Source organism: Sebastes fasciatus, chromosome 18 (genome assembly GCF_043250625.1).
Source record: "Sebastes fasciatus isolate fSebFas1 chromosome 18, fSebFas1.pri, whole genome shotgun sequence".
Classification (NCBI taxonomy): domain Eukaryota; kingdom Metazoa; phylum Chordata; class Actinopteri; order Perciformes; family Sebastidae; genus Sebastes; species Sebastes fasciatus.
In genome coordinates this window covers 10,109,966-10,137,867 of record NC_133812.1, presented here as the reverse complement: position 1 = coordinate 10,137,867, position 27,902 = coordinate 10,109,966, and the positions used below count along the sequence as shown (strand labels likewise).

The window sequence follows — 27,902 nt, the reverse complement described above, 5'->3', positions numbered from 1 at the left end:
GTTGCATTAAATCACCCAGTGACTGATGGGATAATTGGTACTAAAGAAGTACAGGTGCTTATCAGAATTAGGCAGCGGTGGAAGAAGTATTCTGATGAGTAAAAGTATCAATACAACAATGTTAATGTATTCCTTTACAAGTAAAAATTCTGCATTAAATTTCTACTGAAGTGTTATTCCCAAAATGTTCTTAAATGATCAAAATAAATGTACTCGTCTGGCAGAAAAAAAATTATAAAACAGAAGAAAAAACAAAGTTCTGCTACACAGATCTCTTCATTGTTTTTTAAACTTTTCTCAAACAGTTTATTATTACAGTTATTTATATTAATTATACTATCTGAAAATTTAGAGGGGAAATCACTAATTGGTGGAACTGCTAACAACTCATAGACCTCTGACATGTGGCGAGGGTTAAGTAGACACTGCTTTTCTGTACAGGGCCACAAGCCAAAAAGGTTGGGAACATAGACTGTATATAAAGATGGACGACATGACAGCTCCCCAAAAGTGAAGCCAAAACATCTTGGTCGCCCCCTGGTGGCTGGCTGCAGTATAGGCCATAAATCCCGCCCCCCTCCATGTTAGCGGAGGGGACATGAGCCAAACTAAAAAGTCAAAGTACATGTTAAATACATTTTTCCCAAAGATGGTTTCAGTCAATTTAGGTAGTTCTTATCACACTGGTGTATGTTCAAGCGTTAATTTTTCTAATAAGTTTGGTTTTAATTATTTATTTGATGCTCTGGCTCTAAATGACGCCAAAATCTCAGGATGGCAGCTCCTGTATCTGGGATATTTCACTTCTGTACAGTGGGAGGAGGTGGATACTCGTCCATCTTAATATACAATCTATGGTTGGGAACCATCGGTTTAATCTGTAACAATTTTATTTTATAGACATATCATTTTTTTTTTACAAATATTAATTTGTAAAGTAACTATAGCAGTAAATAAAAATGCAGTAGAGTAAAAAAAGTACAATATTTCTCTCTGAAAGATAGTAGTAGAAGTATAAAGTAGCATGCAATGGAAATACTCTCAGCACCACAGAATCAATTGAATAAATCACTGGAATTTGGAAAGGAAAGGGAGGAACTTGGTGCTACAGTAGCTTATTGCCTAGCCTAAATGTCAGGGGTCACTTTGCGCACAGTTAAGATGTGGTTTATTACCACTACTTATTGAAACAGGAAGATACAGAGGTGTAATTGAAGAAGAAAGACTGTGTCAATATTGTGAACTTAATGAGGTTGAGAACAAAATTAATTTAATTTTGTTTTGTCCTTTATATCATGATTTAGGACAAATATGATTTTAAAGAGTTGATATTCCTGGTTAAGATTTGATAGGTATTATATATATCTTTTTGATAATGTTTTTGTATTTTCTGCATATCTTTCTAAAGCATACAGGAGGAGAAAAGTAACATAAACTAGATACATTCCTCAGACTCTTATGCCTTTTTGTCATGATTGGGTTTGTGTATGTGTCTTGTGCTTAGGGGGCTATTTGTGATTGTATATTTGTTGCATTTCAATTGCTGGATATATCCTGGAGCATTATTTGTGGGAGGTTCATGTTTACGATTATGTTTGGATGATGTTTATGTCTGGATGATGCTGGTGTATTGTGCTGTTTCTGCAGATGATGGTGGGCTAACATGCCGGAAGGTTTGATTTGTTGTTAGTTAATGTGTCTGAATAATCCCATGAGGGATGGGTTATGTAAATGACCAGACACGAACATCATTTTTTTATTCATTCCTTCATACCGCGTTGCTAGCAGATGAAACTCGCAGCCTATAAACCACTCGGTGAACTTCAACAACTATATAAGAGATTTTAAGTTCAAATGCCAGTATCATAACATCCGTCCATTCATCTATTCAACCTCTATAACTGCTTATCCTGTTGAACATGGCAGGGGGTTTACCCAGCATGCACTGGCTGAGCTGGCATGTCTGGTTTCATGCAGATACAAGTTTAAACCCAGGACCTTCTTGCTGCGAGGCATCAGTGGTAACCACCGAGCCTCCGTTCATGACAATGAAAAACATCTTGGAAAAACAGCAGTGTATTTGGAAGCTATTGAAACAATAAATCTCGGACGGTGTATCATAGTGGGGACATTTACTGCATCTCGCACACATATTTTAAGATATGCCTCCATAAAAGACAGCAACACATTCCACCAATCCGTGAAAAAAAAGATGCAAGAATAGCAAATATCTGTCAGAAAGATTATATTAAAATTATATTAATTGTGTTACGAGGTTGCTGGTTGAATTTGAGATCACTTCAGACAACTCTCGACTGCTTCAGCATCAATTCTCCAATCCTATTTGACAATTGCTCCGGTGTTCACATTCCTTTCTGCTATATCAACAGCTGGCCATCAGACTTACCTACAACTATAAATCCCTCTTAATCCCGGACACATGTTTTGAAAGTCTACGCAGCCACAAAAATCCAAATCGTCGGAAGAACAACAAAGGCCACACATGGCTTGTATTCCTCTGTATTCTGCTCTAATAACAGCACTGCCAACTATATTGCAACCGTAATCAGATTAGATACTTCTGGGAAATAACAGTTGATAATGTTTGAAGAGGAGGATAATATCCCTGTTCAAATTAGTCTGCAAATTGGAATGGAATAAATTGTCTGTTCAACATAATATTTTACCGAGTCTAGAGGCAAAGCAATCCAAAAGTAATTGAAAGCAATTAGATTATGATTACTGGATTTGATTAATCTGGTGGATTACACCACTGGTTGACAATTTAAAGTAGGTAATCTGTAACAAACCCGTAACAGAATACATTTTTAGACTTCTTTCTCTAACACATTATGGCTCTGGTGACAGAATAGTGGATGTTCTGTATAAATAATATTGCTTGGTGCAATATGAAGTTCGGTTCTCCGGAGTAACCGCTTAAAATTAGCATTAATTTAATTTGAGTTTTTTTTTTAGTGCTGCTCAGTTTTACTCCCAAACTCTGTTAGCTGCGACATCAGCTATAAAGTTATTTTCAACAAACTAGAAGTTAACTAATTTCCCCATAATCAATTATTGTCAGTGTAACAGCTTGATTAAATCAAGTAATTACTTTATAATTGCTCGGTGCTGAAGTGGAGCACTTCTTTACATACTGGGGTGATTATGTCTTAAATTACTACACAGGTGTGCGAGCAACTTGATGTGTCCCGACTCTCATCATCACAGCGCCGGTGTAAAGGAGTACATGACACCTCTCTTGTTGTCTTGTTTAAGATGTACTGATCTCTGTCGGCGTAGCGCTGTTGTCTCGGTGCCAGTGGACTTGGCGGTCTGATTCAGTGTCGATCTCCGCCAGCAATGCCAGGAGGTTCTGTCATTGGGTTTGTCATTGCATGTCATTTGGAGAGAGAGAGCGAGACTGTGTGCGTGGCGATTTGACACAAATGAAAATGTAAGGTATGATTGTCGTATCGCTGCCCGCTCCCCTCTTCCCTTATGCCATCCCCTGTTCATTTCATCCATTACTGGCGCTATTAGCGAAGAGCTATAGCCGAAATGTCAGCCCAGTTTGAGTCATCGTTCCATTTTGCGTCTCGGCCCCACAACACAGCCTTCCTTCTGTGCTGAGGTTGTTTTTGTTGTTGTTGGAACCCCTCCAGCTGCCATCTCAATTAAGGAGCTGATTTCGAGGGACTGTTTCCGCAGTCCTGCCGCATCTTGAGTGTCCCCCGATGGCGCGCTGAATGTCGGAACGGCGCATAAAGAGAACACTCTCAAGGTCAGATTGAAATTGGAACCATTTCATCATGAGGCATTACAGGGAAGTGCCGCGCATCAGAGGGGGCAATAAATATTGTCAAGCGCAGTTGGTATACAGCGCTCGCATGTTATTTTTAGGGCCGGGATTTATGGTGTTTTTCTTTTTTGCGGCGCTGTTTAAATGTTAAATGTTGCAGATGTGCGACCAGCCTTCTAGTGATGTCATGATTATATCATCTTTTCTGCCAGCATGAGTCCTCACACGAACTTGGTAGTGAGGTTCAGAACTATAACAAAGGAGTATGGGGAAACATTAGCATTACATTTAATTTCAGTAAAAGGGACCTATAACAGGATGTGTCACCGATTGAAATGCAAATTAAGTTGTTGAAGAAGTCTGGGGCATTCACGCCTACGCGTTTCAGCCATTAACACTAGGACCGCCATGACCCATGCCATTTAATGTTGTAGTTCCAAAACTTTAATTATCCTGTCACTGTGTATGATATGTTTCCCTCCTGCCCTGACTTTTTTCCAAATACCTGTTCTACACATATTGTCATATTGATCGAATAAGTTTAGTTTATTTTTTTGGTGTTATTTATTTTTTTTTTATGACAAAATTCCTCTTTAGTCGCCAGAAGTAGCGCTGATTTACATTGTTCCTCTCCTCCGGCAGCCAAATTGATGCGTTTGCATTATGTCCTTGTACGTATTGAGACAGTGATTGGGAGTAAGAAAATAATATATATATAATAATATTTATAATAACGTATCACACTATGATATGTAGGACCACAATATTCATCATGTGTGTAAAATATCAGAAATGAAATCAAAAATAATTACACTTTTTGTCTAACTATAGGCTAAAAGTTGTATCACATGTGTGCACAATACACATATATAATTACCGCCTTACCAAATAGTTTGACGCTTCATTCATAACGTTGATATTCTGATTATTGTTATTAATAGCTTACAGAAACATTGCGTGCAATAGTCCACCATTTCTCTCTTACAGTGAGCGACGCAGCGCTCTGTCCTGTCTGTAATTGTCTGTCTTCAGTCCAAAAGTCAAAATGTATTGAAAAAAGATTGAAGTAATAATTTCCAAAATTTACAAGATGTTTTTATTTAACAAAATATTCAGCTTTAATCCATATTTGTTGGCATTTAGCCTTTCAAAAACAACATTTTGTTCCGGTACTTTTGCTGAAAATATTAATTAAAAAAATAGATATGGTGACAATAACACATTTTACACTGATAAGAGTATATCAGTTTTATGTAGGTTCCAAGTCAGACAAGCTTTGTATGCTGTATGGTGCGTATCGAATGATGTCATTGCTACACTTTGGAAACACAGCGGCTCAGTCTGAGTCATCACAATGGGCTATAGAGATGGAGACTGATGAGGCGTTAATGGCCCATCAGCGTGAACAAAAGGATACAGAAGCTCATGGGTGTGGGATTTGGAGAAAATAGTAACCTAAAAGAGCCTGGCAGACCTAGTGTTAAGGCCTTCATCAGGGCAAGGACTGTACAGTGTATTTTGTTCCAATGGAGGTCTTGGCTCCTGGCAGGTTGTTGATCTGATACTGCTTGAAAATCCACACCACTAGCCAGCAGCTTCAATGACTTTTACATGACGGTGCCAGCAGCTGGGACATTAAGAGAATATGAAGTTTGCTGTGTATTTGACAAGGTCATGTCCTTCATTAACACAGAAAAATCATCAAATGATTAGACCTAGCTTGCCGTGATTCATTCAGTTTGGCTCACAGATTTGACAAGAAACGGATGTTAATATCTGCTCGAAAGGGCATTCTGAGTTTGACACAATCAAGGACTTGTTTGTTCACTCGTTGGACAAAATCTTAATTATATTTCAACAAGCAAGCAATGTCAGATAGCACTCGAACAGAATATGGGCTGACTTTTACCAAGGGCGCACACATATTGGGCTTTGTCGTGACTGTTTGTTGACATGCAGTCAGCCATTAAAAGTCACCATTGCTCTTCCTGTCGAAAACATGCCCGTTCAGAACTCCACACTCGACACTGCGCTTTCTTGGGTCCTGAGTAATACACCTGCCATGACATAGATGCGTTACACATCCAAGTCGCAGCTCACAGTGGAATACACTCTGGTTTAAGGGGATGGAAAAACACCAGGGGCAGACTTTACCGTTAAGCAAGGTAGGCCCCAATTAAAAGGGCTCCATATGGATTTATTATGATGTATAGATATGAAAAATATTTAATTATGCTACTATTCTAACTCATTGTACCCCAAAATAACTTACAAAAGGCCCCCAAAGCACTTAAAAAATATGCAACTCAATTGTATACTACTTACTGTGTACTTCTACTTCAGAGGGAAACATTGTAGTACTAAATTTACGTTACAGAGAAATGTTGCTTTTTAGTTGGTCCTATATTTTTTCATAGAAGGGCGGTCTAGGCTGCTTCACATTAAATCACAGAAAGTCCAGAACAATCCAGTTGAAAATCGACTGATTATTATCTTGGGCTTTGTGAACCCACAAAAGAGATTGTCAAAAATGAGGGTGATTGTCTTGTTACTGCAAATTTTGTCAGCCAATGTGGAAATGGAACATTTTATGAAGAGCATTGTGGGTTTGTCCATGTGTGTGTTGTCTATCTCTCTCTCTCTCTCTCTCTCTCTCGCTCTCTCTGGAGAATAAAAGCAGAGTGAAGACCATGTGGGTGTGTCTGCGTTCGCCGACAGAATGATTACCTTGACGAGGTTATAAATGAATAAGTGGAGCTGAATAAACCGTCGGCAATTCATTGAGCGACAGCTGCTGATTTGAACCGTGGTGCCTACACAATATAAGCTTGATGCAAATAGAAAAGCAGAATATCTAAGAATTTCTCTCCTCACAATATTACGGAATTATTGTACTGTATTGTTTCCATAAAGTAAGTTTAGTATAGAAATAAATCATGAGTCTCAAGAAGTACACACACAAAAGAAAGAAATAGAAATTTTGCAGCCTGAATAGTGAATGTCTTGGACCATAACAGATTTCTAATGCAAGCAATTTGCCCTGGTAAATAGCCCCGGACTCACAAATCTGTGTACCAACCCGCTCCAAGGGCAAATATTAAACTGATTGATTCACACAAAGAGCTGGGAATTAAAGGAATTGAAGTGAATTTTAAGACTTAGAATAGCAACAATGGTTGGGTTGATGGGTTTACTTTGGCATCATTAGAACGCAGTTAGCTACTAAGTACATTTACTCAAGTATTGTCCTTAATGGCAATTATGAGGTTTATTTCATGTTACTTTCGACATTTATTCCACTGTACTTTTTACTCCACTGCATTTATTTGACAACTGTTTATAGTTGAAGGCAGATATAGATTTTAAAAACCTCCTAATAAGCAAATATAAATACAATTCATCAATATACAGTACTGTAAATTAAATCACCAAACAGTATGAGAAACATTTGCTCTGCTGCAACTATCTACAACATAGAAATTCTGCTGACATGTTAATGCATCAATAATAATACTCATCTAATAGCAACATTTATAATACTGACTGAATCAGTTTTGGCTGCATAGTGTTACTTTACATTTTGTCAATAACACACACACTTTAACTTCAGTAAGATTTTGAAAGCAGGACTTTTACTTGTAACAATATTTTAACTGATTCTTCTGGCCACTTGGGAGCAGCGGGAACAAGTTATCAACACAACACTGACATATCATTTATTCAAGTCGATATGGTGGACTTGTTGGCAACAGTTACTAAATACACATCCAGCAGTTACAAATCAACATTATAATTCATTTGTTGTCATGTGTCTGGCGGTGGTCTAAAAAGTGAAGCCAATGCAGAAGTGCCTTAAACTTGCATTCTTTCTAATAGCCAGCAGGGGGCGACTCCTCTGGTTGCAAAAAGAAGTCTGATTGTTTAGAGGTCTATGAGAAAATGACCCTACTTCTCACTTGATTTATTACCTCAGTCAACATTGTAAACATGAGTTTATGGTCTCAATCGCTAGTTTCAAGTCTTCGCATTAACACGATAATAACTCAAATTCGATTTAACACCAATAATTTCTTTAACGCATTAATGCAACTTGCGATGTTTAGTTTGTACCGGGCTCAGTTTTAAATAAAGCTAGAGTGAAGATCCCGGCATCATATGAAACTGGAAGACCTGAGGAATCCATTGGTACCAACCAATTCAAGCCTGTCACAAAGGAGACTAAATAACGCTCCAAAGTTACGCTAAAGTTTGGCGAAGAAAAACTGTAATGGCCATTTTCAAAGGGGTCCCTTGACCTCTGACCTCAAGATATGTGAATGAAAATGGGTTCTATGGGTTCCCACGAGTCTCCCCTTTACAGACATGCCCACTTTATGATAATCACATGCAGTTTGGGGCAAGTCATAGTCAAGTCAGCACACTGACACACTGACAGCTGTTGTTGTCTGTTGGGCTTGAGTGTGCCATGTTATGATTTGAGCATCTTTTATGTTATATGCAGTACCTGTGAGGGTTTCTGGACAATACGTGTCATTGTTTTGTGTTGTTGATTAATTTCCAATAATAAATATATACATACATTTGCATAAAGCCATCATATTTGTCCACTCCCATGTTGAAAAGAGTATTACGATAAAAGTAATACTTGACAAATCTCACTTTTAGGTACATTTTGAAGAGATAAAAAATGTGTGATTAATTTGCGATTAATCGCGATTAAATATTTGAAGTGATTGACAGCCCTAGTAAAAGTATAATGCATACTGTAGGTATCTAAACATTATCATATAGCTCTGAGTCCAGTACATCAACCTTTAACATAGTAGTTGGATACTCTATATAGCAAGTGACGCTACAGAAATCAATCTTTGGGGGCCAAGACTGTCTTTCATCCCTTAGACATTTGAATATTGATTTTAATTAAATTTTACATTGCTGTATTATGCTTTTGTTCAGTGAATGTCACAATTTTACTTTTTGTCCTTGAACAAGATTGAAAGTCTAAAGGCTTAATGAACGGTTAACCATTAGCATTGTAAGCCGACATGAAAGAAAACACAGAGTCAACCTGAATATAAAAACCATGCATGGCTGACACCTACACATTTATGCAAAAGCCTTCAGCAGGGTTAAATGGAAACAGACATGACATGGATAGATTTCAGGTGGCTTTTTGCTCTTTGGGGATGACTTTTTAAATTACTTTGTTCTTGCGGTCTATAAAGCAGATGCACTATAGTTTTTTTCTCTCTTTACATTGTAAGCTGACATTTTGAAATAGCGTAAGTTAGGGATTCTGTCTCCTCTTGTTCACCTATTTCCTTTCCAGTGTTCCTTATTTTATATTAAAGTGCCCCTCAAACATCTACGTTGAGCTATCATTTTTCTCTTTCTGCTGAAGGCACCTATTTAAAATGTATTGTGGTCAAAGAAAAAGCAAACATTAATATTTATCAGGCGGAAATACAGCGAGAAAATTAAATGTAATAGTTGTTCTAATTCAAATCCTTTAAATTTGTATTGAGCGAGGTGAGGATGTGACCAGAAATCTCTCCGTGTGTGACCTGCATATTTCCCTGGTAAATGAGACATGTTAAATGATGTGCCAGAGGGAAAATGGGTCTTTTCAAGCAGCACACACTGTTCCGATCATCACAGATAACCAAGCTGGAAGGCCAGGGACCTAATTTAAGGGCTATTTACCATGCGCCAGATTTTCAATGAAGCTGCACCCGGCTGCAGCAATGGGTAAAGAAATAGAGAAAACCTCCAAGAGAAAAAGGATTTCAACCTTGCTATGCCAAAAAAACAGGATCATTTTGTACAGTTTACAAAGACACCTATAATTAATAATTCACCCATCTTGAGTTTCTTCGGCCGTGAATGTTTTTTGCATTAGTACTCTTCCTGGAAAATGAGGCGATACAGGACAAGAGGAGCCACTTCGATCAAAAACAAAGAGGTGGGATGTGATTAATTCCAGGGCACATCTTCTGGCTGTATCACCCCTGAATGATTCATCAGACTTGAGCAACAAAAGGAACACGGTTTTTTAATCAGAGCCATAATCCTAGATCAGCACTAAAGCGGGATTTGTCTCTAAACGAGTGATTGTTGTCGCGTCTCGACGTGTTTAGGCGCCTCGCAGTAGACGGGTAACAATGCATGTTGAACAATGAGCTCCCTCTGCCTCTGTCTCACTGCCTTTTTCATCTATTTCTCTTATTATCTTGGCATTACTTGTGTTATCTTTTTGTCCCTGCTGTCTTACACTCATCCCATTCATATTCATCTTTGACCATCCAGACTTCCAGCTTTCTAATATGAGACCCTTCTTAAAGGAACGGTGTGTAACATTTAGGGGGATCTATTGGAATTAAGGCTGTCAAAGTTAATGCGATAATAACGCTAATAATTTTCTTTAGTGTATAATCACCTTTTTTGTTACATTAGAATGAGCCCTTTTATATCCATAACGGACAAACCAAACACTGGCTCTAGATGGGGCCATTTGAGTTTTCACGTTTTCACGTCTTCACGTAGGCCACTGTCATTCCCTTACATGCTTGGCACAGTTTCTGCTGGTTGCAATGTGCAACCTCACCGCTATATGCCGCCAGATCCTACACATTGCACCTTTTAAGAAAAATGATTTGTCATTTAATTTGGAGGACTTTTGGGCTTTTTGCCATTTGTTTTGGCACTGCAATTGGTAACCATTGTTTAATTCACATGTAGAAATTAGGGCTGTGACGATACACCTATTTCCCAATTCGATACTATCACGATACTTGGGTGCCGATTTTTAAGTATTGCGATTTGATATTACGATTTATTGGGATTTTTGTTAACTTTTTTAACACTAGACCATGGGAAAAAGTTGAATGATACACCTCTAGGGACTTTTACTTTGGAAAAAAATCCAAATTGATAAAGTAAAAATGTTTGATTTTCATCATGTATGTAGTCAGAGATGTCCTGAAGTCAAATATATCAGTCATTATTAAGCATTATTTATTAAATGTATCCAGCAACCCAAAATCAAAGAATAAAGATATTTCCCTCACTAATTAGTGATATTTTCTTTTTAATTTATAAGGGACATGTAATGTTTTATACTTCTGCTTAATATAATACAACTAATCTTATTTCCATATATCTATTTTGTATAGTTCCCTTTGTTAACACCTTATTTTGAGCAATTTTGACTACAACAATAACTTCTTTCTACCTCAACATAGATTCAAATTAAACAAATATATCGATTCTGGCATTAAAAAATAGATTTCAAAATTGTAAAATAAATAAATCGCAATACATAGCTAAATCGTTTTTTTTAAGTAGAAATTCTCCTTCTTGGGGCGCCTCTGCTCACCTGGTAGAGCAGGGGGTCCCATGTACCAAGGCTGAGTCCTGACCGCAGTAGCCCGGGGTTCGAATCCGACCTGTGGCCCTTTGCTGCATGTCGTCCCCCTCTCAATACTATCTCTGTCACTATAGATAAAGGCATAAAAGCTACAAAAAAAAAAAAATCTTTAAAGAAATGCTCCTTCTTGCAAATGTCTTATCAAATGTATGTTATAAGAGTGTGCACACACCTGCTCGGAATGGCTTACTGTGCATACAGTGTATATGTGTGTGTAGATTAGAGAGATATAGGTAAGCGAGGACCGTCTCTGGCTCTGATGAGTGACCCCAGGTTGAATAATATCCGCTTTAGGGGAACAAATAAAACAGTCTAATTAAAGCATCCTAATGGCTGCATTATCAGGTTCTGCATACAACACTAACAGCATGTCGCAGTTATTGTTGCAGTTATTGCTGGTATTAAAGTTTTATTTGACAGTGATTGAGGATGTTGTGAACTGTCTGTAGCCGGTGACTTTTGGCTGCCCCAAAACGCCTTGGCCCTAACCCTTCCCTCCATCCAGGAGTTATGGCACACTTGACTCAGAAGAGATTGCGTACCAATGAGGAATGGCGGGCTCTTTCTTATGTTTCTGCACTCAAATATACGGCCTCATTTCATCGGTTTAACGACCTCGTTTAAATGAGCCTAATGACTCTCACTAATGTACAGGCATGACCAAGAGATTGTGACTGTTCTCGCAAGCGATGCCCTCTGCATGCACATTGTATATCTCCATTATGAGGCCTGGTCTCTATGGAGAACACAACCTATTTATTGTCCTCTCTCTGTTTGTTTAAGATTAATATTAATGTAACGCTTCTCTGTTATATAGTAGTTTACAGGTTACAACTTCTGGGGCATTGCGGAGCATAATTTAGCTACATTGTGGTTTAGTGCCGGGGTTGTCATCATTTTGTAACTTAAGGCCCACTTCTGATTGTTAGTTGATCAAATTTCCGAGGACCACCTTCCCAAATAAATCAGACAAAAACATAACATGACAAAAAAAGGAGAAAAAAAAACGTGCTGTAAATATGTGTTATGCCACTGTTGGCTATAGGTTGTCTCCCACATCACTTTTGCGTTTCAAAAAATAATCCATTTTGTGTCACTCCACCTGAGGGAACTTTGGCTAGCTAACAGTGGTAAAACACGTTTGTTTCTACCTGATGATGTGTCGTCATTAGTGTGGTGACATTCAAACATAACTGGGCATTGAAATTACTAGTGCAGTGCCCGTTCGGAGCGCATGCCCGTCCGAAATGGGCCGATTGCTTGGCCCCCAGAAGTGCTGCTTTCAGCGTTGTCGAAAACCGCGGTATGGCTGCTTACACCTGCAAAGTGTGAAGTTGATTGGATGAATGGTTCTTGAGATATGCAAAGTCATACAGAGAAAACTTAGTTTATAGTTAGATGCTGCTGCTACAGTGCCATCTATTAGCCAGATGGCACCAAATTGGCCATGGTCAGACATCATACTGTATCTACAACTGTCCACCAAATGTGGTTGCAATAGCACAAAGCGTTCAGGAGATATGACATTTTTTTTGCGTTAGAAGCCCTGCCCACAGCATTAGAGTCTCAACATTTTGTAGGAGGAGCAGCGAAAAAACGGATTCTGACCCAATTCGAAATGGTGAAAAATCAATCAATGCTTATATAAATCCAGGGGAAAAAACTATTTTGTTACTGAGACGTACGGTTTAAAGGTTAAAGGCCAAAACGTAATGTTCATTGCTATAGCGCCACCATCTGGTCAAATTGCACCACATTCAACACTGCTCTCCATGGGGTCCCCAGCAATACACACACCAAGTGTGAAGTCGATCGGCTGAACGGTTCTTGAGATATGCGAAGGACATACAGACAAACAGACAGACGGAGACGTTTTTCATTTATGTGAATTCTTGAGCACATTTAGATATAAAAATAACTAGCCTGTATATTACCAAAAGAATCAGTTTTTAACTTAATCTAACCATTTGGCAGTACCTCTGTGGCTCACTATGGCGCTCTGAAGCCCACCAGTGGGCCGCAAGTATAGCTGGTTTAGTGTTGTTAAATATTGTGTTTAGTAAATGCCCAAAAAAAGTGGAATACGTCCATTTCATCAGTTGTTTTAAGTGTGTCCGCTCCTTTTAGTTCATTGCTACCCAACATAGTTTTTGACAACTGAAGTGAGTGCTGGAAAGGTCACTGGAATGCTAATGCCAAAATCTAATTTCAATTCAGCTCTTCAAAATTCACACAGAATACATTGCAAAAGGGAAATGTTAAATCTCCACATCCAGACATATTAGCACTATTAGCTGTCTCTGTGTCACAGCCTGTGATAACGCCGCTGTGCCTTGCTCAGTGTACAGTGTGATAGTTTCCATTAAAGATCAGAGTGTGAAACCAGCACTAGGCTACTCTGTTATGGATCAATTTAAATAAAGGCCAACGCTTGGCGTCAACACAGATCGATATGTGGAAAGGCTTCCTGATGTGGTCATAACCACCAACGCAGGCCCAATATGCCAAGCGCTCATCAAAGGCGGATGTAAAAGCACATACAGTGAGTGGAATAAGTGACAGGAAATCAATGCTCTCTGATAGGGACTGAAACCTGACAGCTCAATAAGCTTTGGAAGGAAAGATGTTCCCTCTTATTCCTCCTCGTCCTCCTCTTCCCAACATCCCCATTCCTACAAGGGACTTAACAGCTCAACCCCGCAGACTATTTCAGATTACAAGCTCCTGTCAACAAGTGCATGGGGAACCAGTGTGCAGGGTTGTGCAGGGGAAATGGGAATCTGTATACAGCACAGATGCTGCTGCTGACAACAGAGGTGTCTTTAAAGGCCGCCTCCAGTGGCATCATTACCTCATTCAGATACAGTAAAGGGGCTTTGACTGGGCACACTCCTGGTCAAGAGGAGGGACCTATAGATACAACTTGACCAACTGCATCAGCTGCTGCAAAAGAACTCATATTTGTAGTAGGGCTGTCAAAGTTAACACAATAATAACGCACATTTTGTTTTAATGCCACTAGTTTCTTTAACGCTAGAGTGAAGATGGACATTTTCAATTCATATTCCATTGACCTGAAAATGGGTCCTATACATGATCACTTTATGATAATCCCATGCAGTTTGGGGCAAATCATAGTCAAGTCAGCACACTGACACACTGACAGCTGTTGTTGCCTGTTGGGCTTGAGATTGTCATATTGTGATTTGAACATATTTTTTATGCTAAATGCAGAACCTGTGAGGGTTTCTGGTCAATATTTGTCATTGTTTTGTGTTGTTAATTGATTTCCAATAGTAAATATATGCATACATTTGCATAAAGCAAGCATATTTGCCCACTCCTATGTTAATAAGAATATTAAAGCTGAAGTAGGCGAGATAGGAGCAAACATGATTCAAAAAAGTTATTTTTATAAATCGGTCGCTATATTGTGACAGTAGTACATGAAACAGATAACCTGAAAAAAATCATGTTCCTCTGTGTCCTCCAGTGGGCATCTGCAAGATTTTACATACCGGAGGAAAACAACCAGTAAGAGCTGATCTGAGGTCTGCTGTCCAGCTGCCGTCTATGAGAGCCGGCTGTCAATCACTCGCGAACTCCGACCAAACGGTCAAACTAGGCAGCGCTGATCAAATATGAATCAATATTATGTTACTGTAATGCCTATTTCTCACCTCAAATGTTTTCAGAATCATCTTGTAGTGTACTGTTTAGCTCTAAAATGAGAAAGTTTGTGACACAGCAGCCATTGTGAAATCTGTTGAAGGAACGCCAAGTTCTGGTCAAATGACCGGAGCACAGTCAATAGGAACACTCTCTCTCTGAAATGACCTGTGATTGGCCAAAGTCTCCCGTCTCCCGTCACGGTCACTAGATTTTTTAAAGCCTGAAAACAGAGCTATGAGGATGAGCAGAAGTCTAGTTATCTCTCAGAACACTTAAATTTCAATATACTGAAATGTTATTATGGAATTTTTGCCCAATGATGCCAAAAAATATACTGCCTACTGCCACTTTAAATACTTGACAAATCTCCTTTTAAGGTACATTTTGAATGGATACAAAATTGGATTAATTTGCAATTAATTGCTATGAACAATCATGTGATTTATCACGATTAAATATTTGAATTGACTGACAGCCCTAATTTCTTGCAGGTCATGGAAGTTTTTTATTTTTTTTTGCAAAAATGCAGATTTTTGAGAAGTGCTTGTTTTGAACATACCTAGTGCAAATGCACATATCCAGAATTGTTGTATCCAAGGAACATATAAACTACCAATGCTCTCTGTTTTTGCATTTTATTGATCAGTGGGTGTGTGATGTGTCTTCTTACATAAGTGAGTAAGAGACAGGGAGAGCGAAAGAAGACACATCAAGTATTAAGCCCCATTTCTATGCACATTGGTATTCTAGTTTTATATTTGGCTGCAGGAGCAGTTTTTAGTAACATGACTCATCCATGTAAGTGATTAATCATCTAACTCATGAATATTAATGTGCTCTTGTCGGTGTCCGTGAAGCAGAAACACTTTTTCATCTCTCACATTATCACATAACAAACAAGTAAATCGAATAACAAAATTAAATCATTTTATAAATGCCAGAGGGACTAAATATTGGCCCACAAAAAAATGCATTTCAAGAAAGTTTTTTATTCTGTGTTTGTTTTGAAGTCCCAGTTTTCACAAATGTACCTGCTACAAAGATCCAAAGCAAATCTTTGTAAGCCTGCCCATTTCACAGGCACTGTGACTGATAAAATAGATACCAAACTGTTATTCTCACAAGTTTTTGAGGTAAAATGGGGAAGAACAGACGAATGCCAACTAGCTGGAGGAATTTCATCCTGACACATTTGCTGTTTGTTTGATTCTCTACAATACTGTTGTTAGTGTGGAGTGTAACTTCAGTATATATGAGTCTGCTGAAGAAAGCTGTTTAAAACACAAAACAAAGGAAGTGGAGAATGTGTGTGAAGATTGACCGGCACACTGCATCAATTTTACCTCTTGAAATATGTACTTACAGACCAGACGGAGCTTTTCCAGAAATTATATAAAAAAAGGAAAGCCTTTAAAAAGATTGACATTCAAAGCACATAGAGGATGTGATGTTTTATAGTTGGTATGAATTGATTTATTTTAGTGTTACAATAGTGATAACATACCAGAATCAATTTTTTTAAGGCAAGACACCCCAGGCAAAAACATCTTCTTTCAGACTAGTGGAAAGAAAACATCCAAAATACACATTTAGATGTTTATTTTACTAATTTTGCGTCTGTAGATTTCTCCTAAATTAACCAAAAGTTAGCATTAGATAATACTTGTAATACAAAAAATACTTGTCTTAATGTAAGTCATCAACTGGGTAAGTTTCATGGTGATATCTGTTAGTTACATTTTTTTTTTTACCCTATTCGCCTGTAGTGCCGTATGGAATTTTACAATCCATATCTTTAAAGGTTGTTTTTTCTCAGTCTCTGAGCCAGAAATCTATACTCCAGTAGCACTTACATACACCAAACCTTCCAGTTTCATTCCTATCTATATTCTGAAGGTTTTTACTCAGGGGTTTGTTCATATATCATTTATAGCCTGATATATAACATTTTATTCATAAAAACATGGTGTAAATAGATTTTTTTTATGGCTGTTGACAATATGTTTTGATTTATGGAGTGTTAAAAAGAGTTATCCAAAAACCTTTGACTCTAATATGTCAACAAAATGAAACAAGACCTGGTTTTATCCAATGTTCAGATTTCTGTTCTTGAAGAGTATGCAAATTAGCGTATAGTTCATAATATATTGCCTCATTTGCATATTTAAACATAAAATTTCAGAAAAAATTGTAATACAAAAAATAATGGCCTTAATGTAAGTAATCAATTGGGGAAGTTTCATGGTGGTATCTATTATTTTCTTTTAAATTTTTACCCTATTCACATGGGGTGTCTCCCCTTAGTGGAAGACGTGTAGTGTCCTCAACGGTATTTATGCAGATTTCACTTTTGTAACTAGTTGTTGAGTTAGTTTGGACCATTTTCTTTTTTTCCACCAAACTGTGTGCCGTTAAGAAACTGAACAAGCATGGAGACATCAACCGATCTTCAAAAAGATCCTAATTTTACTTGTCGATTGTAGCTTTTGACACAGGACACGGACCTTGAAATTACTTTTGCCATCTCTATAGAACAGCATTAGCATTTGAAAAAGCAAAAAAACATTCGAAATCCAAATCAAGTGAAGCTCATTCAGGGGCAGTTGAAAGGCGTCTCCAAACGGACAGAAAAAGCCTCTTTTTTCACATAATAAATCCCCCCATAATTCAAGGCTAGGTCTGTTTATCCACCTGCCGCAGTGTAGTTCATGGCTATTTCTCAATTTCTTTAGGAGTCTTGGGTCTCTAATGATCCCAGCATGTCTCTCCAGTGTATATCTTACCCCAAGCAGTGCAATGTGTGGACTCCCCCCTGTGCTTGCAGCAGCACAGAGCTGCGCTGACCACTTCATCTTGTGGGATAAGCCAGTCTTTCAGTCTCCTCTCAAAACCCTGGGGGAGCAGTGCTGGAGCTCCGAGACTGGAACCTCAAAGGTTGGAACGCTGCCACGGGTTACGCATGTGGCTGCTGCCTGTGCACCACTTTAACTTGTCTTTTTGGCTGATAAAGTCTCAGGCCAGATGTCCGTATCCCTGCTCGAATCACTTACATAAAACAAATCTGCATTTAGAGTATGAATTTAGTTTTATTGTGAGGCTCAAATGTCGACTATTCAAGTAACATTTTGTTCCTTTTTACGCAGCAAATGCTCTGTAGTGAATTAAAAAGGCTGCAAAATAAGCGTTACTGAGAGACTCGTAGGCACACTGGTAATTATATACCTTAGTGGAGTCATGAGGGGTTTTGGTTTGACAGCGCTGTGATGCAGATTCTGCTGTACCTCACTTAATACGGCTATTTTTAGGAACCTGAATGAAAGGTGATAGGCACTCTGTAGCCAACTGGCGTATTCATTTCAGTGTCCTGAGTTCCTCTGAGTGAAGCTGATAAATTTTGGTCATTGTGCTCTCATAATGTTGCAGCACTGCGTCATTAATTAGGCTCATTTGCAGCGAATACTGGCCACTGGCATTGCCTCCGTTTCCAGTTTAATTACTCACACTTGTAGTCTTGATTAGAGATTTTTGCCTTCCAGGTGCCGAGGTGATGTAACGCTGTAAAACGCTTCAGTGTGTGCACTTCAACGGACTTAATCCTATGGATGTGGACGGGAAGTTAAACAGAATGCAGCCTTGTTTACTTTAATACCATCTGGTTTGAAAGGAGCAATTTCAGAGCTCATATTTGGGCATTTTGTCAGACCAGCATGGATGTTGGCCAGAAACCTGGCTGTTCTGTACTTGTGGTCCCTATTGACCAAAAGGCTGCTTCTTTGTCTGCCAGATCTCTCAGTGCCCAGCAGAAGTCAATAAGAGGCTCCATGGGATAGAAGCATCCGTCTAACTGCCTGTCTGCTCTGTCAGTTTTTATAGTCTTTCGGTGTATTAGTATTAAGTTATCTATTCAGCTCATGAAGCATGCTTCAGGCCTGCAAGGGTCCAGTCCATAGATGGTAGTACCAGATAATTTTTCCATCTGGTTTATCTCTCAAGATCATCCTTAAAGATGATCTGTAAACATGTAGTTGTTCTTATTGGACACGTAGACTACTGAACTCCACAGACTCCGTGTTAAGTGATCAACATCTCCTCTCCCTCCCATCACATCCTTTTCATACTTACTGTTTGAGAAGAAACCAGTGGGCAACCTCCGGGTCTGAAAAGTGAAGCCAATGAAGAAGTGCCTAAAACTTGCAATCTTTCTAACATCCAGCAGGGGGCGACTCCTCTGGTTGCAAAAAGAAGTCTGAATGTATAGAAGTCTATGAGAAAATGAGCCTACTTCCCACTTGATTTATTACCTCAGTAAACATTGTAAACATGAGTTTATTGTCTCAATCGCTAGTTTCAAGTCTTCTTCAATACAGCATGATGTTCATTTAGTAAATTATGGTCCCATTTAGAATCAAATAGACCATAAAGCAGAGTATGTTTTAGGGCGTGGCTACCTTGTGATTGACAGGTCGTTGTCCGGTCTGGGAGTTGTCCGCGTTTTTGTCTTATAACTTTAACCCTTTCACAGTGTTCACAGATGTTTTCAGTTCATGAAAGCTTAGCTTCACCCTCTCATATCACTTCTGGTTGCAAAAAAACAAGATAGCGATGGCCAAAAAACCAAGATGGTGATGGACAAAATGCAGAAATCGAGGCTTCAAAACGTCAGTCCACAAACCAATGGGTGAGGTCACGGTGACTGTCCACTTCTTATATACAAGCTATTGAAGAAATGAGTACAGAGGGTTGTTCGAGGTTATGGTCAAGCGAACAGGACAAAATGTAATTCACCATTAAATGAGGTGCATAGTTTTCTTCTTTCAGACTGGAGCTAAATAGTTACATGAATTTGTATAAACGCAGCAGCTATCTTGTCCTTGAAGTTATGAAGTGAAAAGAATTAAAGACTCACTTGAAACTGTTTAGACGCCACAATAGCAACCTGATGATATGAAGCCCTTTCACACATACTGTACGTTCTGTAACGTTAACAGAATCATCTACCGCAGCAAAGACGGCGAAATTAACAGAACATTCTATTGCCAAGGCGATGTTGAAGCTCTATATGTCAGAGAGCAATAGCTGTGTGTATGGACACGGCGGTAATGAAATTCTTTTGCTCAGACAATATGCCAGTTTGGAACTTGAACAGCTATGTAAGTGTGGACCTGTGCAATAAGCCTCCACTGCATTTCCCCCCTCATTTCCAGCCCAGCTGCCATATGGTCATCTGGTTTTTGGCCTTTCTCTCAGTATTTGGCTTGCAGATTGCATGAATTGTAAAATGCATTTAAAAACTCCCCACGCTGCACTCTTGGCAAAGTAGATATTGTTTCCCTTCATATTGCAATATCAATATAAATTCAATTTATTCTTTAGCACTAAATGGCTGTTTGCCCAGTTAACGCTCATTTACTACAGCCACACACACACACACACACACACACACACCCAAGGCCACACATAGCAGTCATTTTGCCTCAATTTTCCACCACAGACAAGAGCTACATGGTCATCTCTTGGTCTCGGAGGGTGCCGCTGTGACAGGCAGTGGATATTTTGTTCCCCAAACACTCACCACACATCAGGCAGGGTCATGGCCTGCTGGAGACCCGTGTCTCTCACTGTCCCTGCCAGTGCCAACGGAGGGCAATAGGGGTTTTCTGACACACTCCTCTGGGAGGTGTTACCATGACACAAGGATGTCTCCACAGCTCACATGTCCACCCTCTTCTAAGAAGCCTCACCGCCACCGCTTAGTCCCACAGATAAGACATGTTCACGGAGCCACTTACGCTGTCTGCAGGAGAAAGGAAAACACGAGGAAAAGGAGGGGGCCGAGGTCGGGTTTGGAGGGCAAGCGCTTGCAACCTCGGAGCACTCATGGGATATTAGGCGGGGTTTCCAGCCCTGCTTTGCCACTGAAGCTTGTCGGCCTCGCCCCTCCGATCACGCTTCTCTTTTCAGCGGAGGCTCGTGCGTCGAGCCAGGAGCTCGCCGAGCTGTCGGAGTGTCTTAGCTGGAATTTCAGTGGAAGTGAAGTCCGTTCCCCTTCAGTCGTTTGGCCCGGGGCTTGAAATTATAGAGTCTGTATCCGTAGCCGTCTCTCTGGTGCATCAATAGCATATATACCCACCAGTGTTGTGTGTTTTCATTATGTTTGTCTGTCGCGCTGTCCGGGGTCAGTGTTAAGCGTTGGCGCCCGGAAGGAGGCGCTTTTGTTTGTATTTTCAATTTTTAGTGCACAAAACTGCCACTCATGAACAGTCAAGCCGCAGTATAACGGCTGACATTCTTCTTGTATAAAGTGATATTGCCTCGACGCAGATGGTGACTACAGATATGACATGTTTTTAAACTGCTGCATTTTGTTCCAAGAAAGAGGCAGGTGTTTCTAAAACGGTGGCGAGCATTGTTCCGTAGACTCTCGAAAATATAAAAACACCGAGCAACCTCTCTTGACATCTTTTGGGTAAATAACGTTCGAGATTTTGAGTCTAAGTACAAGAACGTTTTAGCTGTTAGAAAACATTTAGCAGCCCATTTTCTTTCGATTTGTTATTACCTTTCTTTACTCTGACTGAGTTCTTTGTACCCTCTCATTATGGATGGATAATAGTGAGAAAAACACAAGGTTACAGACTGATTATGTAACGCAAGTATCGGTCCAAAAGGATTTTGAATTGCATGGAAGTGTATTTATTTTTTTTATTTTTTTTAAATGAGTCACCGACCTGGATGAGCAGAGAGGGATTTGTTAAGAGCTGTGCTGCAGATTTGTATCTGTAATCGTTTCGCTGGCTGTTTAAAAGATGTGCTCATCCAATTCACAACAAGGTCTTTAAACACCACACAGGATTTGATTTTTAATGCTCACCAAATGCGACATTTTTATACATCCACGATGCAGTGGATATGTCTAATCGCAGTATCTTGAGTGCAACACAATGGATCCTTCGGAGTAAAAATCAAATGTTACCTCTCTTCCTCCCTGTCCCTTCGGTATGCAGCCATCACATACTGAATACGCACCTTCTCCTTCGTCTATGGCATCACGCTGTTTCGACATGTTGGAGCACCACCACTCCACTATTTTAAGATGGCTGCCAAAAATGGCGCAGTAGTCTCTTTTGTTTACTCGTGAGATGCTCTGCTATGCTCCAGTCTAATAAATTGGACACAGCCGCCCCGCGGTTCGGGCTCCACTATTCAGCACCATTATGACGGAAACCCAGAACAAATCCACTTCTCATTTAGGTGTCAGCGCGTTGTCATGGAAAAGAGATACCTCTATACAGTAAGTGAATAATGTTCGAAAAAGAAAAATGCGCTTTTGTGAAACTCCTTTTTAGCGCTGCTGGTCAGTTTTCGGACCACACTTGGTTGGAGCTTTTGGACGGAGTAGGAGGAGGAGGGAAAAAGACTTTTTTCATTTAAGAAAAACTGAAAATGATCTGTCAAAGGCAATGATACGAGGCTATGTGATGGATGGGTTTGTCTTACTCTGCGTCTCAATCTTTCACTCGTTCGCTGCCTTTTTTTTTTCCTCTTTTCTCTTTCTCCGAGGAAAGCCATTATTTCCATCACCCTTCCACATTTCAGCCAAATTCGCTGTCCATGCCTGGCCAAAGGGAAAGAAAAAGCCCTTTCTGTCTGAGTTGAATTTCATTTCCTCTCCCGCTCATACCGTTTTTTTATGATTTGTTCATGGCGTGGGATTACAATGTGATATTATTTTGACGGGGTGCGCGCGATATAGCAAGACGCAGCGGTGACTGCTGTTATTGAAATTTTGATTATAATTAAACTTGTGTACATGCATCTCCCCGGAGATAGCGGGGCTGACGGTGGAGGTCCTGTGGACTGATGCATTTAAATTAATCCGTAATGGCAGCTCCACACCGGACAAGCAGAAATCCAGGAGCATTGCTAGTCCATCCATGTTTGGAATAGATTAACTGATAAAGCTATCAGGAAAACAACTGTGCATTAACAGGCCTGATTACCATGCTGCCAGCTGAGTGATATCACACACAACAGTGACCCTCCTCCTCTTCCTCTATTCCTCTTGTGCGTAAAGAGCTTCGCCACCAGAGGAACACAGGACCTTAAAAGCTACATAATCAACCGGTGTAGCGCTGGCCTGGACATTGTTATCTCATTGTGTTTGGCAGTTGTGCTAATGACATTTCACGAGATTAGCTCTTCGCTGTGGTATTGTTACCATCCTGCTCTGTTTATTGTGAGCCCCTGTTTCTCCATTTAAGGCCCGATCCGTCCCTCCACCCTCACCCTCTCTCTTTTTTATCCTGCTCCTCCTCCTCTCGCTTTCTAAAAACCCGCTTTGCTCTCACTGCGCCTCCTTTTTTTTTTTTTACCCAGACCTGTTATTAAATCTCATAGCAGTTAGTTGATTTGATCAGTGTGTGCTGAAACGTTGTTTACCCCAATGGGACCTGGGTGTTATAGACATACTCATCTCTCTCTCTCTCTCTCTCTCTCTCTCTCTCTCTCGCTCTCTCTTGCTATTTCTCCCCGAGTCGAGCAATAAAGTAATTTCTCTGGGGAACCTAAAGCCATCTCTTAACTGGATAGGAGGCGCTATATGCTCAGGCTACTGGCCCATACCAAAAGCACAATAGGAGCAAAGATCTGGAGCTCATGCAGAATGTCCATGGTGGTGGTTTTTCTGTGGAAGCCTAGTGTCCTATCCCGTGTTGTTATACTGTAGGACCGAACTGGTGTAATAACTCACCCAGACAAGGGCTGGCTCGAACAAAATGCAAAGGCAAACACAAAGCCGTGAGCAAACGTTTTTCTGTTTATTTGGATGTGGATGTTGTGGATGACTCAAAACAATCAAAGCCCAGAGCCCTGGATCACCACAAGCCCCTCCCAGACCTCCTCCTGTATGTACCCACAGCAGATGGTGGCCAGTGGCAGGAAGTTCTGGTAGGCACATTAATGCTGCCTGCCTACTATTGCGAGATGGCAGAGCGCACATAATGACAGATGTCAGCGTTCGCCATGTCCGAGAGAAATCGCTGATACGCCAGCCAGCAAATCCGACTGCTGTCTCCCCGCTGCCAGGACGGAAGAGGACGAGTATATATTTAGGCCTGATGCGTCTTGATTTTATCTTCCTCTCTTCAATACACTGATTCTGACATGTCTGCAACAGTCAGATGTTTGAGGAGGTGGAAAGATCCTTCTAGTTTTTTTGCAGTGTGCGCACGTGTGTGTGCTCATGTGTGTCTGCATGATTGTGCAGGAGGAGCAGATGGATAGCTGCTTCAATTTCTAAAAGAGGCTTTACAAGGTAACTGGGATGAAATGGAGGGTCATACTTTTTTTTTTTTTTAACAAAATCCCCACCATTTCCTGTAGACGAATATCCCTTCTACACCTTTTCATAGTAAAACTTGCTATCATGTTGTAAATATACAATGCAGCTTTAGTCTACCTGATAGAAGCTCACCTTTGATTTTGCACTAGGTCGGAAAAGATTGATTAATCCATTTCTTTTTTTTTTATATCTGCAACCGTTTTGATTATCTATTAATCTTTTCAGTCATTTTTCATGTATTCAGTCATCTTTTGCATTGCTTTTATTAGTCATTTTCAACTATTTTCTGTCATATACCAAACGATTAATCAATTAATTGCCAAAGTATTTGACAGATTGCAAGCTGTTTCTCACCAGTGTGATGCGAAAAGGCAGATTTTATCATCGCATAATTGACAATTATGCACACCGGGTCCGGTGTGAATTATCCGTGTTGCTGTGTTATGCTTGATTTATGCTTGGTCGTGAGTGTCCGCAGGGCCAACGTGATGTCACACCATCAGACACGGCCCTTTGCGGGGGTTTCGTGTGGCAGGTTTTTGTCTGTCCGCGCACATCCAAATTTGTATAACTACGTGGACGCGGATGGCCGGCGAAAATGGAGAACTTTCAGGAGCTTTGAGAATGTCCGTTTGCCGCGAGGATAAACCCGCACAGAGTATAAAAGATTCAAACGCTTCCTTGTCACGATTCCATGTCAGCTCATGTCCGTGAGGCCATCCTTGTGGAAAGCATAACTGAAGATTTACATTTTCGTCAACGAGGTCCAATGAGTTTTCTCCTTAATAGTGCCATGTCCACTCCACACAACAAAAACCTATCCAGACAGAGAATGTCTAAGGGGCTTACGTTAACTACGCAATACATAAACTAATCGGACCCCAAATTTGATGCCAACATATAACGTTAGCAAGTGTATATCAGCTACATTATCACCTTCATCGTATTCCAGATGCTGGCCGATCTTAAGCCATATACTGTCCTTTATGTGGTTGTTGAGGTAGTAGAGTTTGTCGAACATACGTACGTAAGTATTGGGTGTTGAGAAAGGGGCGGCAGATTGTTATTCAAAAACACAAATAGTCCGAAAAATGTCCCATTGGACCGAAAAAAGCTCATTTGTCCGACAGCCCATTACCCTGAAAACAAACGCTCATTCTTCAAAGGCCCCAAAAATACACACTCTCCGTGTAACAAACAAAAGTACATGGCTAATTATTATGCAGAATGACAGCGATTAGATGGAACAAAGGATTTCATTGGTCAAACATATATTCCCACAGGCGGAAATCCACTGAAATCAATAATTTTTTTCTCACGCACAAATGTTCCATAGGGGTCTGCAAGCATTCATAAGAACCCACAAAAATCAGTTTATATAAATCTCTGCCAATTTTTTCGGGCAAAAATCCCTGCTTGGTGTGAAACGTCTTTTAATGGATAATGAAAATAAGCCCCATTTTGCACGTAGTTGCTTGTGTGAATTGTGTGTAGACATTAAACTCAACCGGTGGCGAAGAACATCTTTCATGTGTGCATATGCAGATCGACGCGTATAGGTATGCATGTGTGATCAAACGTGCGTCTGTGTGTACATTAACTCCACACTTACAGTATGTGGTCCATATGCACGGATGCTGCGTACGGTGAAAAAAAAAGAAAAAGAAAATCTCCAGCCAGCTTGACAACAAACACAGAATGGCTTGGCACGACTCAAACATTATTTATCTGGCTCCCCTCCTCCTCTCCGGCATGGTTTTTTTTTGTCGAGTCAGAGGAAACCATCTGCTGCCCGGTGATAATGGGCGGCCAGGGAGGAGGGGACTGGAAACCGGGAGAGCAAATAAAATTGAGAAAATGACAGGCGCTGTCCCAGAACCTCCAGTACCTTCCTGCCTACCTGCAGCAAGTCTGCCATCTTAATAAACATCCCGTCTGATATCTCCTGGCTTCTTCTTCTTCTTCTTCGTGTGTGTGTGTGAGCGTGTGTGTGCGTACACACTTGTGTTTCCTGTGTGTATGTGTCTGTGTTTGTATTTTTCCCATCTAACCGTGATCATTTTCAAGTCAGGATTGTTCCTGAGCCGAGCTGATATGCTGTCAATGTGATGGCGCTGACTAAGAATCTTTTTTTTTTTGCCATTTTTTCCTGGTGCACTAAAACTGTGACAGCAGAAGAGAGTTTTTTTTTTCTTCTTCTCTGTTTTGGGTAAATGGGTGGGAGTATTAATGAGAGAATATTATGAGGCAGGTGCATCAGGGCTAAAGGAAAGTACGAGTCAATGCTGCGAGTTAATGAGGAGCTGCCTGTGTATAGGCAAAGGTAAAGCATGGCTGGAGAGGAATACAGTAAAAGCACACAGAGCGAAGGAGGGAAAAACTCTCATTAAAACAAATAGTGGGCTATAGAAAACAACTCCTCACCTTGAAAACGGTCCGAATTCTCACTCCCAGAGTCTCCAGGGCTCTCAGATGGAATTGAGCGCTTAGGGCATTCTCTGAGTAAACCATTTCAGTTTTCTCTTGTCTGAAGTCGACAGGTTGAGCTGGACAAAAAGACCTGACAGCCTGTCTCCCCCTAAACCCAGCTTCATTCTCTCACTCCATCACTCTGTTTTCTACTTTGCCTTGAGATGTTTCTCTTTCGCTGTTTTGTTTTTTTTGCTCTCTCCTTTTTGCCCCCAGCACTTACAAACTGTCAGATAACTTTCAGTATGAATTTATCAAGTAAGTGACACTCATTGCACTTGTCTACTCTTGTGAAGTTGTTTATTACGAAACAGATGTTGCGCTGCGTCAACACCATGTAATGTCTTTAAGTGTTAAAGGCCTCCGTAAAGCTGCGGTAAATCCATCCTGAAACAAAGGAGGGGGGAATTTTCCCGATCGATCCGATATGTAAAGCTGCGCATTAATTCACTGTGAATTGTTTGGATTGCATTTTTGTTTTGTCACGGTGTGGGCAGTCGGCGCTTTGTCAACACAGTTGTTGGAATGCACGATGGCGTGCTTGATAAAGTGGGCGCCGGCCGGGTCAGGGAGGATAATGGAATTGAGGGATGGAGGGAGGGATGGAGGGATCAGCCAGGAGGACACAGGAGGGAGCTCTGGTGACCAGGTCTTTTCTATTAACTCAGGAGGCTGGCTGAGGCGAGCAGGGGAATCAGGCTCTCCCTGCCCGGTTGTTAGACGGAGCGTCCAAGCTGCAGACGGGGAGAGGCGAATATTGCTCAGGGGTCCAGTGGTGATTGACCCGGCGTTTTCATCAGCCTGGGCTCGCCTGATAACATTTCTTACCCCCCTACCAGAGCAGAAATATTAAAGTTGTGGGTGCAAAGAAAGGCTTAGGGAACTCTTAGTTTGGTTTGGTGAAGTTGCATTAGATTTACCCCCCGTACACACATTGTCACCTAGCTTTTCATTTTCTTTTTTGAAATTGCATTTTTTCTTTTTCTCCCATCCCCGCAAAAAAAAAAAGGACTTCTTTCTATTTACTCTATTTGTCGTATTTGTGTTCAGAATTCTATTATCTCACTTGACTGAACACAATGTTTAATTCATTGCAAAATTAAGATATACAAAGTCTCGGGGGGGGGAAAGGGATCTGAATATGAATGTAGCCCGCACTAGAAAGTTAATTGTTGTTAGTGTATAAAAAGAGAAAT

The 27,902-nt window shown here is 40.3% G+C and overlaps 2 protein-coding genes across 9 annotated transcripts in view; one reads left to right on the top strand and one right to left on the bottom strand.

The window, feature by feature from the left end:
* gzf1 (GDNF-inducible zinc finger protein 1) overlaps window positions 1–27,902 on the bottom strand; it is a 498,954-nt gene that overhangs the window by 186,144 nt on the left and 284,908 nt on the right. The gene's annotated exons all lie outside the window — the stretch shown is intronic.
* Window positions 1–27,902, top strand: part of klhl29 (kelch like family member 29) — a 246,640-nt gene that overhangs the window by 99,869 nt on the left and 118,869 nt on the right. The window contains exon 1 of one of the 8 annotated variants that reach the window (XM_074615420.1): window positions 22,055–22,188. The exons of the other annotated variants lie outside the window; for them this stretch is intronic. Coding sequence (XP_074471521.1) covers window positions 22,165–22,188 — 24 coding nt within the window. The 5' untranslated portion in view covers window positions 22,055–22,164. Of the gene's footprint in view, window positions 1–22,054; window positions 22,189–27,902 lie in introns of those variants that run through there. 8 annotated transcript variants of the gene reach the window in all.